Raw genomic sequence first — 16,386 nt, 5'->3', positions numbered from 1 at the left:
AATATTAGTTGGACCAAAGAAATATTTAGCAATGGTAAAAAGTCAGGAAAATGATTCATAAGAATCCAACTTCCAATTTTGATTATATAAACTATGGTGAAGACTATATTAAGCTGAACACATATATTAAAAAGGAACATTTTAATTTGGGGAGGCTTAATGTTTAGATGATACATAGGATAGCATATTCACAAAATTCAGAAGGATGAACTTTAGGTAAGAGCAGAGATAGGAAAGTTTGGTTCAGAGAAGATACAAAATTCCCTTAGAAATCTGTAACTGGGCATGTATCACAGATTATATAACAGCTAATTTTTGAATATAAATGTATTCAATATATAGTGGGAACACTGTATCCTGAATCTACAAATGCTCCTTTGTCCAAGGAAAGTTTCATCCAATAAATGATCAAGTTATAAACTTTGCTTTTGTTGTGCTAAACACATCACTGTCTACATCCTGGATGCAAAGTAAGAAGGGAAGTAGAATTTCAGATGGGAACAATGAATTTCAGTTTTGAGTAACAAGATGTAGAATTTCAATTATGGAAACACACCAGAAAGAGATTAGATCACTTAAAACACCTTGTCAGGGTCTGTAAATGTTGTTTAAAAAGATAACTTACAATTCAGGTCTCAATTTTTACAGACTACGTCTGACTACTAAGCAAATATTTTTATTGCCAAAAAGCTAGTGGAGGAGAAATAATCCAGAGAAAGAAAAGATATTCACCATTACAGTAGGAACAAAATATTGCTTTTTATGCTTCTCTTTACTGAAAACAAAATGTTACTGGCAAGTTGAACAGCTTTTGAACCAATATGTGAAACCTGGTAATTATTCCTAAGATGATGTTTTCAATCTAAAAAGTCATGCATAAGCTAAAATTTCACTAAAAGTAAAATATATATATATATACTCAAATGAGAATGTAAGCATAGCCAAGGAACACTATAGATTAAACTATTACTTTAGTTCGTTACCCATTTCTATTTTTCACATTGGTAACAGATGCTGGTCTTTTAATGGTGCATTAGAAGATTATATAATGATTCTTTCAGGAGAGGTCCACCTCAGAGAGGAGTCTGTTACTGAAGTACGGATGAATTTAAGACCTCCTTCACTATCTTCCATTGACCGATATACACATAACCTAGGACTTCATGAAGAAATGCTCAAGGACCACAAAAAGTAAAAAAAGAAGTAAAAATTAAAGTGGAAAAATTTCAAAGGTAAAATTGGCCCGTGATGCCTTAACCATAGTCGTGATATGTTCTGAATTTAGAATTTAACTCTTCTTCAGAATAAGGTTTTCAAATTATAATTCTCAGATGTATAACTTTAGTATTTAAAATTCACTCCCTGCAGTGATAAATTTAAATTCTCTAAGCACGTAAGCCTTTAATGATTACCATATTGAACCCTTCATTCAGTTAATTCTCATATGGCACTCTGAGATCATAAGTATGGGTTAAATTTCCACATGAATCAACTTTGTGTCTTACTGTCACTGTAAAAACCACACACTTTTAGAGAAGCAACCTGGAGACTCTGCTTTGGAGTCAGACAGACGTGGGCTGGAATTCCAACACGACCGCTATTAGCCTTGCAAACCTGGGTAAGTTACTCAAGCATGAGCCTCAATTTCCTTATCTGTAAAATGCAAATATTACCGGTCTCATGGCCACTTCCCTGAGGTAAGGTATTGATTGCAACATGGTTGCAACATTTGTCAATAACTCAGAGCAACATTGGGTATGTAGTAGACAGGTACTAAGGACCTCCCTGCTTGCAGTCTGAGGTCCGAGCAGGGCACCAGGTGCAGACAATACACAGTGATAGATAGCAACGCTCTGTTTCTAGGCAAAGGCTCTTACCAGTCTCTACCTGACTTTCCACGCTTTAATGAAAGATCAGCGGTAGCCCAGGATCCTGGGAAGCTCTGTTATACATTAAATATTCTCCTAGCCACGCTGTGATGTGTGGACGTTTGTTTTAACTCTAACCATCCCCTTGTAAGAAAAGCTTTGTAACAGAAACCAGAATACCGTTACTCTAACTCATGAGGCAATATTTCCCTTGAAACATGTAATTTTACTTCTTACCTTTTCAATTTTTTCATCCAGCATTCTGAAGAATTCTTGCTGGCTTTCAGAGATGTGCATGCTGAAAAACAGAGAGTAGGTAAGTGCGTATTTCAGTGTTTTCTTAAACCTAGCTCCCTCAGATGAAAAATTCCGAGTCCCTAAACTTCGGGGCAGTCATTTATTTCTTGCAGACTTTTCCACGGAAGTACTCTGAAGTCACACTAAGGATAAATGTCATTACAGTAACCCTGCAAACATTGTTTCATAACAGTCTATCAGTTCCTATGATTTAAGGAACGCAATTTCCTTTCAACGTACACGTTATTTATAGTGGTGTTACTCGGAGGTGTGTGCCCAATTTTTGCCTTGTACTTAAAACAAAAAGCACAGGCAAGCAGTACATGGCATATTTCAACCCTGTGTGTAACCATAACAAGAAAATATATCCTAGTTATTATATTAAAATGTGTATTTTACACAGGCTGTCAGCATCAGCATGGTATTCCGCTGACTGTATAGGTGTGGGCTGGCAGCAAATGAGCCGAGAACCTGACCTGAATATCTCCTGTCCTGGTGACAGCAAATGCACCTCTTTGGAACTGAAATCCACTGGAACGTGAGAGTAAGTGAGGAGGCAAGTCTGAGTAGCCCCCGCCCTGTGTGTTTACCTGTTCTTTGCTATTTAACGGCATACTTAATGAGATGGACGTGGTTGGTGAGGACAAAACTAAGAAGGTAAGGAGAGCAGAGAGGATTCACGGACAGGAGGGAAAGGGTCTTGAATGGAAGGGTGACTTATGTATTCTCAAATCCCGATGCACTAACTGAGCTCTTTCAGATAAACTGTTATCCCTGGAGGTGCAGCAGACCCTGCCAGGTGGAGCAAACGCCCACCACGGAGATCCTCGTTACCTGTGTGTTGTCTTAGAGATGGTGTAACCAGACAGCGTGAGGCTTACTCTGCTGTTCTTCATGCGCTCCTTTCAGAGAGAAGCCCTAAATCTCTTCCATAGGGACAGAGACAGAACTTTCACTCTGATGAAGTAAATTACCCCCTATCGACTGACTCCCGCCTAGGTAAACAGGGATGCCCTCCTCTCACGTGGAAACTATCAACACAGTGGCATTAATAATAGTTCTTACCTAAGAGGGTACACATCGCACTGTGAGAAACAGTCCCTAGGTAACAACTTGATTCTTAAACCCCTTCTGATGGACAAGTTGATGATTGTTGAGTGAGGGGAGGAGATGGAAAAGCATGCTGGGCTGGCTTTACTGTCTTTCTTCAAGATTTAGGATGGGATAATTGGATTGTTTCTCATTTAGTTTATAAAGTATGAATACTAAGGGCTTCACTGGTGGTGCGGTGGTTGAGAGTCCGCCTGCCGATGCAGGGGACACGGGTTCGTGCCCCGGTCCAGGAGGATCCCACGTGCTGCGGAGCCGCTAGGCCCGTGAGCCACGGCCGCTGAGCCTGCACGTCTGGAGCCTGTGCTCCCCAACGGGAGAGGCCACAACAGTGAGAGGCCCGCGTACCGCAAAACAAAACAAAACAAAACAAAAAAAGGTATGAATACTTGATGCTAAGATTAATTAGATCTAAAAATCTTTTCTAAAAGCCTGTATGTTGGGATTTAACTACTACAGCTTAACAATTTCGGCTATTCCTATTTCTCTCTAATTACTAAAATCCCACCTTGGAAAACACAATGCTCCCCTGGAACATTTCTTTTTTATTGAGGTATAGTTGATTTGCAATATTATATTAGTTTCGGGTGTACAACACAGTGACTCAAAATTTTGATAGATTATACTCCATTTATACCCTGGAGCATTCTTGTGGCTCCCAGGGGTCCCAGCAAAGCTCTTGTGAGTTAACCCTGCCATCAGAGGCTCTTCTTTCTGTGACTTGTCAGTTTCCTGAGACTAGGGTGATGATGCTATGGAATCTTAATGACAAGTAATCAAACGAAGGAAAGGTGGACAAAATGAGCTCTAGAGCTGAAAGATACACGGCTCCCATTTTAAGTGACTTAAAAAAATAAGCTTCCAAACAATAAACACCTAAGCTGCGAAAGTATAAGAAGGCAAGGTCTTAATTCCCAAACACTTCACCTGCAAAAATGAAATTCCATTACTCCTGACAAATCTTAGCCTAAACACAGTTATTTCTTTTTTTTTTTTTTTTTTTGCGGTACGCGGGCCTCTCACTGTCGTAGCCTCTCCCGTTGTGGAGCACAGGCTCCGGACGCGCAGGCTCAGCGGCCATGGCTCACGCGCCCAGCCGCTCCGCGGCATGTGGGATCCTCCCGGACCGGGGCACGAACCTGCGACCCCTGCATCGGCAGGCGGACCCTCAACCACTGCGCCACAAGGGAAGCCCCACAGTTATTTCTTCATGATCATCATTACTACTTTTCAATTGCACCTCAGGGCAGTGGGGTAATCCTAATCCTCACAGCAGGACACACCCTAGCTAGTAGTTCATGGCTCACTTTTATTTAGTTATTTTAAAAAATAACAGTATAATAAGCACCCATGAAACCAAAACAAAAAACCAAAGCTGCGATTTTTATTTATTTTTTAACATCTTTATTGGAGTATAATTGCTTTACAATGATGTGTTAGTTTCTGCTTTATAACAAAGTGAATCAGCTATACATATACATATGTTCCCATATCTCTTCCCTCTTGCATCTCTCTCCCTCCCACCCTCCCTATCCCACCCCTCTAGGTGGTCACAAAGCACCGAGCTGATCTCCCTGTGCTATGCGGCTGCTTCCCACTAGCTATCTATTTTACCTTTGGTAGTGTATATATGTCCATGCCACTCTCATTTTGTCCCAGCTTACCCTTCCCCCTCTCTGTGTTCTCAAGTCCATTCTCTAGTAGGTCTGTGTCTTTATTCCCGTCTTGCCCCTAGGTTCTTCATGACCTTTTGTTTTTAGATTCCATATATATGTGTTAGCATACGGTATTTGTTTTTCTCTTTCTGACTTACTTCACTCTGTATGACAGACTCTAGGTCCATCTACCTCACTGCAAATAACTCAATTCTGTTTCTTTTTATGGCTGAGTAATATTCCATTGTATATATGTGCCACATCTTCTTTATCCATTCATCTGTCGATGGACACTTAGGTTGCTTCCATGTCCTGGTTATTGTAAATAGAGCTGCAGTGAACATTGTGGTACATGACTCTTTTTGAATTATGGTTTTTTCAGGGTATATGTCCAGTAGTGGGTTTGCTGGGTCGTATGGTAATTCTATTTTAAGTTTTTTAAGGAACCTCCATACTGTTCTCCATAGTGGCTGTATTAATTTACATTCCCACCAACAGTGCAAGAGGGTTCCCTTTTTTCCACACCCTCTCCAGCATTTATTGTTTGTAGATTTTTTGATGATGGCCATTCTGACTGGTATGAGGTGATACCTCATTGTAGTTTTGATTTGCATTTCTCTAATGATTAGTGATGTTGAGCATCCTTTCATTTGTTTGTTGGCAATCTGTATATGTTCTTTGGAGAAATGTCTGTTTAGGTCTTCTGCCCATTTTTGGATTGGGTTTTTTTTTTTTTTTTTTTTTGATATTGAGCTGCATGAGCTGCTTGTAAATTTTGGAGATTAATCCTTTGTCAGTTGCTTCATTTGAAAATATTTACTCCTATTCTGAGGGTTGTCTTTTGGTCTTGTTTATGTTTTCCTTTGCTGTGCAAAAGCTTTGAAGTTTCATTAGGTCCCATTTGTTTATTTTTGTTTTTATTTCCATTTCTCTAGGAGGTGGGTCAAAAAGGTTCTTGCTGTGATTTATGTCATAGAGTGTTCTGCCTATGTTTTCCTCTAAGAGTTTGATAGTGTCTGGCCTTACATTTAAGTCTTTAATCCATTTTGAGTTTATTTTTGTGGATGGTGTTAGGAGGTGTTCTAATTTCATTCTTTTACATGTAGCTATCCAGTTTTCCCAGCACCACTTATTGAAGAGGCTGTCTTTTCCCCATTGTAAATTCTTGCCTCCTTTATCAAAAATAAGGTGACCATATGTGTGTTGGTTTATCTCTGGGCTTTCTATCCTGTTCCATTGATCTATATTTCTGTTTTTGTGCCAGTACCATACTGTCTTGATTACTGTAGCTTTGTAGTATAGTCTGAAGTCTGGGAGCCTGATTCCTCCAGCTCCGTTTTTCTTTCTCAAGATTACTTTGGCTATTCGGGGTCTTTTGTGTTTCCATAGAAATTGTGAAATTATTTGTTCTAGTTCTGTGAAAAATGCCATTTGTAGTTTGATAGGGATCACACTGAATCTGTCGATTGCTTTGGGTAGTATAGTCATTTTCACAATGTTGATTCTTCCAATCGAAGAACATGGTATATCTCTCCATCTGTTTATATCATCTTTAATTTCTTTCATCAATGTCTTATAGTTTTCTGCATACAGGTCTTTTGTCTCCTTAGGTTTATTCTTAGGTATTTTATTCTTTTCGTTGCAATGGTAAATGGGAGTGTTTCCATAATTTCTCTTTCAGATTTTTCATCATTAGTGTATAGGAATCCAAGAGATTTCTGTGCATTAATTTTGTATCCTACTACTTTACCAAATTCATTGATCAGCTCTAGTAGTTTTCTGGTAGCATCTTTAGGATTCTCTATGTATAGTATCATGTCATCTGTAAACTGTGACAGCTTTAATTCTTCTTTTCCAATTTGGATTCCTTTTATTTCTTTTTCTTCTCTGATTGCTGTGGCTAAAACTTCCAAAACTATGTTGAATAATAGTGGTGAGTGTGGGCAACCTTGTCTTGTTCCTGATCTTAGAGGAAATGGTTTCAGTTTTTCACCATTGAGAACAATGTTGGCTGTAGGTTTGTCATATATGGCCTTTAATATGTTGAACTTAAGTTCCCTCTACAAAGCTGCAATCTTAACAAGAACCTAGAGGTTACTTACGTCCCACCCATGTGTGTTACTCCCAACTCAAGGGAACCATCATGCCCCTGCTTTCCTTTTACATAGCTTTACTCTATTTCTCTATGTGCTTAAAAAGCAGATCATTTATTTTAGTTTTTTTTAACTTTATAGAGTGCATTATGCTCTGTGTAATGTTGCAGGACTTACTCTTTGTTCTAGTGCTATACTGCTAGGGTCCATCCAGCGTTGTGCATTGTTGCAGTGCATTCGTTTTAACTGCTAATATTCCACTGTGTGAATACAGTGTTGTTCATCTATCCAATTTCCTGTCAAAGGGCATTTGGGTTTTTTCTAATTGTTAAGGTGTTCTTACCAAGTGTCAGACACTGTGATAAGAACCGGGCATACGTTATTTCATTTAAGCCCCAGCCCTATGAGACAGGATTTTTCACCAACATTTTTCTTGGAGAAAACTGAAGCTCACAGACATAAGGTCACTGGCCTGAGATTACAAAGTCAGTAAGAATGTGCTCTACGTGGTGCATCAAATGAAGATGTGAGCATTATCTGCCTTCATTATTAATAAATCTGCCATTATCAGGTATGGGATTGTCCTTCCACTCATGGGGAAAAAGCCTCATCTTATTTTATACAGCTGCATAATAAAGAATAATTTCCTGGAACCTATATTATGTCAATGAGTAGAAAAAGTAAAATCCTTCTCTTAGCCCTCCAGAAATATTTCTTAGTTGAATTCCAGAAACCCAATGATCTGACTCACAGTTTAAAATACACACACACACGCACGCACACACGAGCATTATGCTGTGTGAAGAACAGGGGATTTTCTTCATAATTTTAATGTAAACACATGAGCCAATTTAATCAACTTCTCTGAAAGCTTCAGCACATGTGTGTCTGCAAAGCATGCTATTTCAATGTGTCAAGTAAGTATTTGCTTTAAAGGAAAAAAGAAATTCTCAATAGAGTCTTTTTCTAGAAGCATTTAAAAGGAGCATATATCTAATGGCTTGGACGAAAAGATGATTTGGTAGTGTTATCAGGTATCTGCTATCCTCAGAGGCAGATAAAATTAGTGTAGATAAAAGTGATTACAAGTGAAGTGGATTAGGTAGGTTGTGATTATAGCATGACATTTACCTGAGGGTGAAAAAAATCAGTTGTCCCATTATACTGACACTGTAAATGATAAATGGATTTTAAAATGTCCAGTTTTCTTTGAAAGTAAAAAATTCAATCCCTGAGATCATTCACCACCCCTTGAAGAGTCCTAACCACCATATCACAGTAGCCATGGCTGCAGCAGTTCCAGACACTCAGCCAGGTTAAAGTGATTATGTTATTTTTGTCTCAACCTCCTGGGAAGAACCAAAGAACACAAGTTTTTCCACTTATGATATTGATTTACATATATGTCTTAGTTAAAATTATTTGGGGATGGTGGTGACTGTGTCAGATGTACTTGTGTGATCAGCACCCCTAGGGAATTTGTTCATATTTAGGCAGAACAACACAAAAGAGGTTTGCAGCCTCTGGGATTACAGCTTCTTTGAAGAAAGGGCAGGTAGCTTCAAAGTCACGCAAGTGCATTTTATCACCAAGGTAGACTCAGTTTTATAACAATATAGAAACTACTCATTATTCTCTTTAGCATTTTAATTTAGCATTTTAACTGTGAAATACTTAACACATAGAAAAGGAAACATAAAATGTTATTTGCACATTTTCAAATAATAATAATTAAAGGAACATGCATGTAACCACCACTCAGATTAAGAGATAGAACCTCTGGTCCCATTGTCTTCTATCCAGTAGAAAGAACCACTATTCTGAATTCAATGCCTCTTCATTTCCTTGCTTGCCTTTATTGTTTTACCACGTACATATATATAATATATGGCTTAGCTCTGCCTGTTTTTGCACTTTATATGCATGAAACTGTACATAGGCAGGTACTTCCACTTACCTTACTGGTACAACCTTACATTTCATGAGATTCCTCTATCTTGATCTGGGTAGCTATTGGTCATTCATTTTCACTGATATGTAGCATTCCCATCATAAGAAAATACCACAGTTTTGTTATCCATTACATGTCTGATGGACATTTGGGTTTTATTTCCAAGAGCTTTGTTTTTTTGTTTTTGTTTTTTTTTTTGTTTTTTTGGCCATGTCACCGCCACGAGGCACGCAGCATCTTAGTTCCCCGACCAGGGATGGAACCCACGCCCTGTGCAGTGGAAGCGTGGAGTCTTAACCACTGACTGCCAGGAAAGTCCCATATCTTCAAGAGCTTTAAGAGCTCATGTAAACAGTGCTGCTATGGACATTTCAAAATATGCCTGCTGGCACACATGCACAAGAGTTTCTCTAGGGTATACACCTGAGAGTGGAGTTGTTTTCCAAAGTAATTGTACCAGTTTATATCCCTACATTCTGGTAAACATTTTAGTATCATTAGCCTTCTAAATTTTTGCCAATCTTGTGGTGTGAAATGGTATTTTTTCATATGCATTAGCTATTCATGTTTCCTCTTCAGTCAAGTGGTTGTTTACGTCTTTAGCCTGCTTTTCTATGAGTTCTGTCTTTTACTTATTGATTCATAGAATTACTTGATATATTCTGGAAACCCAAGTATTGTTAATTATACGTATTGTAAATATATTCCATCATTTTGTGGCCTTTTACTCTCCTATAGTATATTTTGATAAACAGAAGTTCTTAATTTTAATGTACTCACAAAAATTAATCATTTTTCTTAAGATTTGCATCCTTTGTGACTTATTCAAAGTTTTTCCCTACCCCACGGTTATAAAGATATTCCCCTTCATTTTCTTCTAACTGATGTGAAGTGCCAGCTCTGTCATATATTGTGGGTCTGTTTTGGGTCTCTCTATTTTGTTCCATTAGACTAAATCACACTGTCTCAATTACTGAGGCTTTATCATAAGGCTTGGTTACATGGCAAGCAAAATGGAGCTCACTCTAAAAACATCTTTAGCTTTAAAGACAATATAGGAAAATAGGAACTAGAACTTACTTTGCTCTGGGTTGATGAACTAATCCCGGAATCTCTTTATTAGTTTTCAGTCTTACATTTGAACTGGCACTTTTTTCCTGAAACACATAAACGCACATGTAAAAGACAAGATGAGAATCAGCAATTAAACAAGAGCATAAATTTTCATCAACAAAACGTTAGATTTGTTTGGGAGCCTCTGAGGTTGGGGAGGACAAAAGTCCTTACAAAGATGTCACACAGTACAAGGAGAACTGCCGAATATTTGAACAGGGAACGTTGTCATGAAAAGAGGAATTAACTTTTATAAGAGCTATGGCTCCTTTTAGAAAATAACGTGTGAGTAATATTTGATTTTTAGGTGGAGTTACTGAAAACAGTAAGAGAATCAAAGAACAGAAGATTCTAGTGAAAAAGAACAGCGGTAGTTCAACCACAGCCATTGTTTGCTTGCCCAGGTTAAGTGACTTTGTGCATTTTATTTGTGAGAGACAACTGCAGTTACTGACACATAAAGTTTGCATAAGGCCCTAGCAGTGACAGGGACAAGAACATGACTAAAAATAGCCAATATTTTCCATATATAATGAATATTGAGATTGAATTTAATTAAATTAATGAAATCAATACTAGCCTGTATTCCAGAAATACTTCTTTGGCTTTTAGCCTGATCTGATTTCTTATTCCCAGTAAACCAGCCGCATAGGAAAGAAATACTCTCAAATCTTAAAATACAAGTATATCAGTAAGCACACTGTCTCAATACTACTACTGCTTTTACATTATCTTTAAAAAAATATTTAAGGTGCTCTAAAATTTGCTCTCTAAATATACCCCCGAAAATGAAAGGAAGGACTGTTCTAAACCTACTTAACAGGTGACTATATACACTCAAGGAACCTGAGGTGTGGCAATAATTAAAGACCTGGGGTAGGTAGGGGTAAGGAATAAAAAGTCCTGTGGGCCGACCCACCATTCTCACCACAGGCAGACTGATGTGGGATGGCACATAAACAGATGGTCCCCAAATGAGCTCTTTCAAGAGCTCATTATTTCTCCTACGATAGCAGAAGCCACGTAAATCAGTGAAACTGCAACGACGTACATGCCTGGTCGTTTGCTATTTACCATCAAACATGAGCATATCTGTATAATGCCAGTCCTCCAAAATAGACAGTAATTTTGTTTGTGATCTTCCAGGAGAAGAAACAATCATTACAGTTCTTTTGCAGTCTAGCTTACCTTATTTACCTCACACTTAACTCGAGAATGTTTTCATGAACATTTAAAAAGTATAAAATATATACTGTTCCCTCTGCTGATGTAGTCAGTGAACAACAGATGAACCACCTTATTTTTTTACAAAGAAAGTGGGAGAACAATTAGAAAACTTTAATGCACTAAGTCCAGGAGGGCGGGACCCACATCCCTTCTTTACAACTGGGACAACAGTGCCTGGCTAGGGGCCTGGCACTCCATGGGAGTCACTCATCGAATACTGGTAGAACAAATAAATGATGTCAGCACATAATTAACTTTTCTAAACATAGATAAAAATAGCTCAGCTGTAGTCTCTCTGCAGGGCTGAAGATGTAGGTTCCCTCCAAATGAGTCATTTTCTCCCTTAAACTTTATGTGTGCTTGGATTAAGCACTGAAAATGGATGTATTTGATGTGACAGAACCTTATACTTTTTCTCTATTCACATAATTTGCTAAACTCTTTGAACTTAAATGATGCATCATAATTTTAAACATTGCTAAGGCAGGAAAGAGACTTCTAATTCTAAGAATGCAAAGACATATAATTATATTCTGTTTCTATTCAATTTATTAAACTGTACCCTTCATAACTATACTGTCTCACCAAATCTTCCTTAAAAACACATTGTGTGGTTGCTAAAAAAAGAAGGAACTGCCCCAAACAGAGACTCAATAGATGGCGAGGACACTTTAGGACATCAGGCACAGACGTGCCCTTCCAGGAAGTGAGAGTACCCAAGGTGAGGCAGAGATGGGGGGGTGAGGGCATGGGGGATGGGGAGGAAGCAGCTGGGGATTTCCTGGTTACAAATATATATATAATTACATAGAGATTTCTATCTATTTTGTACTTATAATGTATTTGTTTTTACAAATTACCACTCATCAAGATCAGTAACAACTCACCACGTTATTCTAACTGGTTGCATACATCAACTCATTTTAACGTTCACAAGTACATATATATTAATTTACTTTTATGCCCACATACCTCTCTGAGATAGGTATCATTATTTTCCCCATTTTATAAATGAGGAAGCTGAGGCATGGAGAGGTGAAACACTTACTGGGATTCTACAAGTAATAAGTAATAGCGTTGGGATTTGAATCCATGCAGGATGGCCCCAGAGTTCATGCTATTAGCCACTAGGCCAGTAGTCCTCAAAGTTTTTAGTATCAAGACCTCTTACCTATATTCTGCAAATTTTGATACACTTCATTACACAATATGAAAAAAATCACATTTGTTAAAATCAGCATCAATCTCATGAGAAAAATCTTTCCTTTTTTTAATTTTAATTTTTATTTTTGGCTGCACTGCGCAGCATGTGGGATCTTAGTTCCCCAACCAGGGATCGAACCCGTGCCGCCTGCATTGGAAGTGCAGAGTCTTAACCACTGGACCACCAGGGAAGTCCCTCACGAGAAAAGTCTTGACAAAAGGTCAAGCTCATAGTGGTGGATACAAGTTTTCCAAAATTCTAATTTTGGTTTAATATTCAAATTTTATGACCAGCAACAAACACTGACAATTGTTTTCTTTGGAGTAACGGGCTCTATTTGGTCATTTTTGAGAAACTCTTTGCCAAATACCCAAGTCTGAATATCCATAATTTGTCTGCCAGGCACTTTTTTTCTACAGTAGAGATGGTGTCCCACAAAAAAACAGCTGCAAGTTCAGCTTGCAACTCAATCAATTGCAGAAGTGCTTTTCCTTGAGATAAAGATCTTATTAAAAAATAAAAAGATATGCATCTAAGATCTAAGAGTTAAAAACTTCAATAATTTCTACTGCTTCATTAAGGGCATTCTTTTTTTTAAGAATCAATTTTATTTATTTATGGTTGCGTTGGGTCTTCGTTGCTGCCCACGGGCTTTCTTTAGTTGTGGTGAGCGGGCTTCTCATTGCGGTGGCTTCTCTTGTTGCGGAGCACGGACTCTAGGGCATGTGGGCTTCAGTAGTTGTGGCTCGCAGGCTCTAGAGCGCAGGCTCAGTAGTTGTGGCGCATGGGCCTCAGTAGCTGTGGCTTGCGGGGTGTAGAGCACAAGCTCAGTAAGTTGTGGCACACGGGCTTAGTTACTCCGTGGCATCTTCCTGGACCAGGGATTGAACCCGTGTCCCCTGCATTGGCAGGTGGATTCTTAACCCCTGCGCCACCAGGGAAGTCCCCATCAAGGGCATTCTTAAGTGAAAACAGAATATATTCTTCCACTATGCTTGGTGGTGGTGACTACTAATAACTACTATTAGTACTACTAATAATAGTACTACTATGACTACTAGTAAGGTGTGGTGCCAATGCCTGGATTTGTGCTAAGGCACAGGCAGTTTTACCCACCATTGCTTTTGCACCATCACTACAAATGTCAACAGCTATTTGCCTTCAAAAAGGCAAATAGCTTCTTTATTATTAGGAAAATGACTTTGAAGACTCCCTGAGAATATCTCAGGAACCTCCAGGGGTCTGCAGGCCACACCTGAATTATATATAGTGCCTTTCTATTTCTTTTGCATAGAAAAGAACTTTCAATTATTTAATTGTGGCATACGCTTTAAGAAAAAATATTTAACTGCCTTATTGAGATAAAATCTATATTCCATACAATTCCCCCATTATAAATGTATGATTAAATGATTTTAGCAAATTTATAGAGCTGTGCAATTATCACCACAATCCAGTTTTAGAACCGTTAGATCAGCCCCAAAAGTTTCATCATACCCATTTGTTCTCATCTGTAGGCCCCGGCCACCACAGATCTGCTTTCCGTCTCTACAAATTTGCTTTGTCTAGATTCACATAAATGGAATCATACAATATATAGCCTTTTGCATCTGGCATTTTTCACCTGGCATAATGTTTTCGAGGTTCATCTATATTTCAGCATATTTCAGTGTTTCATTTATTTTAATTGCTAGATAATATTCCAATGTACGGATATACTGTATTTTGTTTATCCATGCATAACTTGATGAACATATGGACTGTTTCCAGTTTGTGGCTATTATGAATAATGCTGCTATGAACATTTGTATACAAGTCTTTGTGTGAACATACATTTTCATTTCTCTTGGGTAGACTCTAAGGAGTGGAACTGCTAGATTATATGATAAGTTTATATTTGACTATTTAAGATGTCACCAAACTGTTTTCCAAAGTGGCTGTGTCATTTTACATTCCCACCAGCAGTGCATGATGGTTGCAGTTTCTCTACCTCCCTGTCAACACTTGGTATTGTCTTTTCAATTACAGTAATTCAAGTGGGTGTCTCATTGTGGGCTTTATTTATTTTACAAATTTTATTTATTTGGATTTGTTCTTATATGTCTTTCTATCAGAACACCTAGCACCTTGCTACATGGGAGCATATATATGCTTACTGGCTCGCTGTATTTACATCAAGAAGTCAGTTTTATATTTGTTTACAAACACCAATTAACTTCTGCTTTGGGTTTGTTTGTTGGGGAAGGAGAAGTTTAAAGAGACCTGTCTTTAAAAAAAGAAACAACAGGGCTTCCCTGGTGGCGCAGTGGTTGGGAGTCCGCCTGCCGATGCAAGGGACACGGGTTCGTGCCCCGGGCCGGGAAGATCCCACATGCCGCGGAGCGGCTGGGCCCGTGAGCCATGGCCACTGAGCCTGCGCGTCCGGAGCCTGTGCTCCGCAACGGGAGAGGCCACGACAGTGAGAGGCCCGCGTACCGCAAAAAGAAAAAAAGAAAAAAAGAAACAACAAGCAAACAAACAAAACCAAGAAAGGCGAGAGGAAGGATGAGACTGATGGGAGTCTCAGATGGAGCAGATCCAACAGAGAGGGCTGAGAGCCATGCCACATTTGGGGTACTCCAGGAATAGAAACAGAGAACTAAATTGGGAGATGACGGAAGAGGTAACTAAGATATTATTTCCCTTGGCAAGAAAAAACTATTTTAATGGCATTTGACACTCATAAAATAAGTACTAAAATAAACTGGGACCAAGCGGGATTAAGATGAAGCCACTGAAAGGGCCCTCAGCAGGCAGTTTGTAGAGCTGTGTTTTTATGATCCATCCATATTGGTATCAGAATCATCTAGGATGCTTGTCAAAATACAGATTCCAAGGCCCTACACAATACCTCCTAAGTGTCAGATTCTGGGATTGCGCCCAGGAATCTGCATTTTAAACAAGAGTCCTAGGTGACTCTTAACTCAAAAAAGTTTGAGGACTTTTATTTCAGAGAAAAGGTACCTTTGTACCTTAGAATTCTCCCTCTTGGCCTTCCACAGAGCAGTTTTCAAACTGAGCCCTGGGGTTCTGCAGAGCTGCCTCAGGGGTCAATAACAAGGTCTCTCAGAGCAGCAATCCCTTGAACTGTACATTCAGGGGCTTTCAACTGATGCTGGACAAAAACATCCATTTCTCAAAAATGTTTGCAAACTAATGCCAGGTAGTGACAGGTTTATTTAAACAGCAAATCAAACAACTTCTCCTTTGCTTGCAATTTTATTTCTTTATGAACAGAACACACTTGTCAGTGTCTAGAGTAAACTTATCATTCTCTTCTTAGCTTCTCTCATGTTGAAGACAGTCAAACCAAAATATATTTATTCTGCTGCTTCCAATCTCGGGGGGCATTTCCTAAAGGGAAAGTCAGAATTCCAAGAGAAACTGACAGCTTCTTTACAAAGTCCTCTTGAACTTCAGCTCCTTAATTCTGAAGGAAGCAACACAACGCATTCAGGGAGTTGAAGAAAGTACCCCACTCCCTGTTGGTGAAGGAAGGAGTTTCTTTCCTCCTATCACTTCTTTGCCTGTGTCATCCCACTGAGTCTGGGTCCTGGGAGGTTCCCAGAGTTGGTCTGGGTTGGAAGTGTGAGGAGGAATTTCATTTTTTTTTTTCTGGGCCCAACGGCAGGAAGTTCTGTCTTATAAAGAAATCTCAGGGGCCAGATGGATGGAGGAAGCTGGAGGCCTAGAGAAAAATAGTGGGAGTTGGAGTACTAGCTTCTGGAACCTGCTAATGAGGGGCCACACAGAGAAAAGATACAAAAGCACTAAACATGAACTCTCAGTGGGTTTTCCTCTATACAAAACTCTGTGTGTGTGTGTGCAT

At 38.9% G+C, this 16,386-nt stretch overlaps 1 protein-coding gene across 1 annotated transcript in view; it reads right to left on the bottom strand.

The window, feature by feature from the left end:
* The window catches only part of LOC309839306 (uncharacterized protein C1orf21), a 225,342-nt gene that overhangs the window by 18,641 nt on the left and 190,315 nt on the right, over window positions 1-16,386 (bottom strand). Inside the window, exons 4-5 of the mRNA XM_082681017.1 lie at window positions 10,055-10,131; window positions 2,106-2,166 (exon numbers count right to left, since the gene is read on the bottom strand). Of these exons, the coding sequence (XP_082537143.1) occupies window positions 2,106-2,166; window positions 10,055-10,131 (138 nt within the window). The remainder of the gene's footprint in view (window positions 1-2,105; window positions 2,167-10,054; window positions 10,132-16,386) is intronic.

Source organism: Grampus griseus, assembly GCF_964374135.1.
Source record: "Grampus griseus genome assembly, chromosome: 1".
NCBI lineage: Eukaryota > Metazoa > Chordata > Mammalia > Artiodactyla > Delphinidae > Grampus > Grampus griseus.
This window is presented reverse-complemented; position numbering and strand designations above follow the sequence as displayed.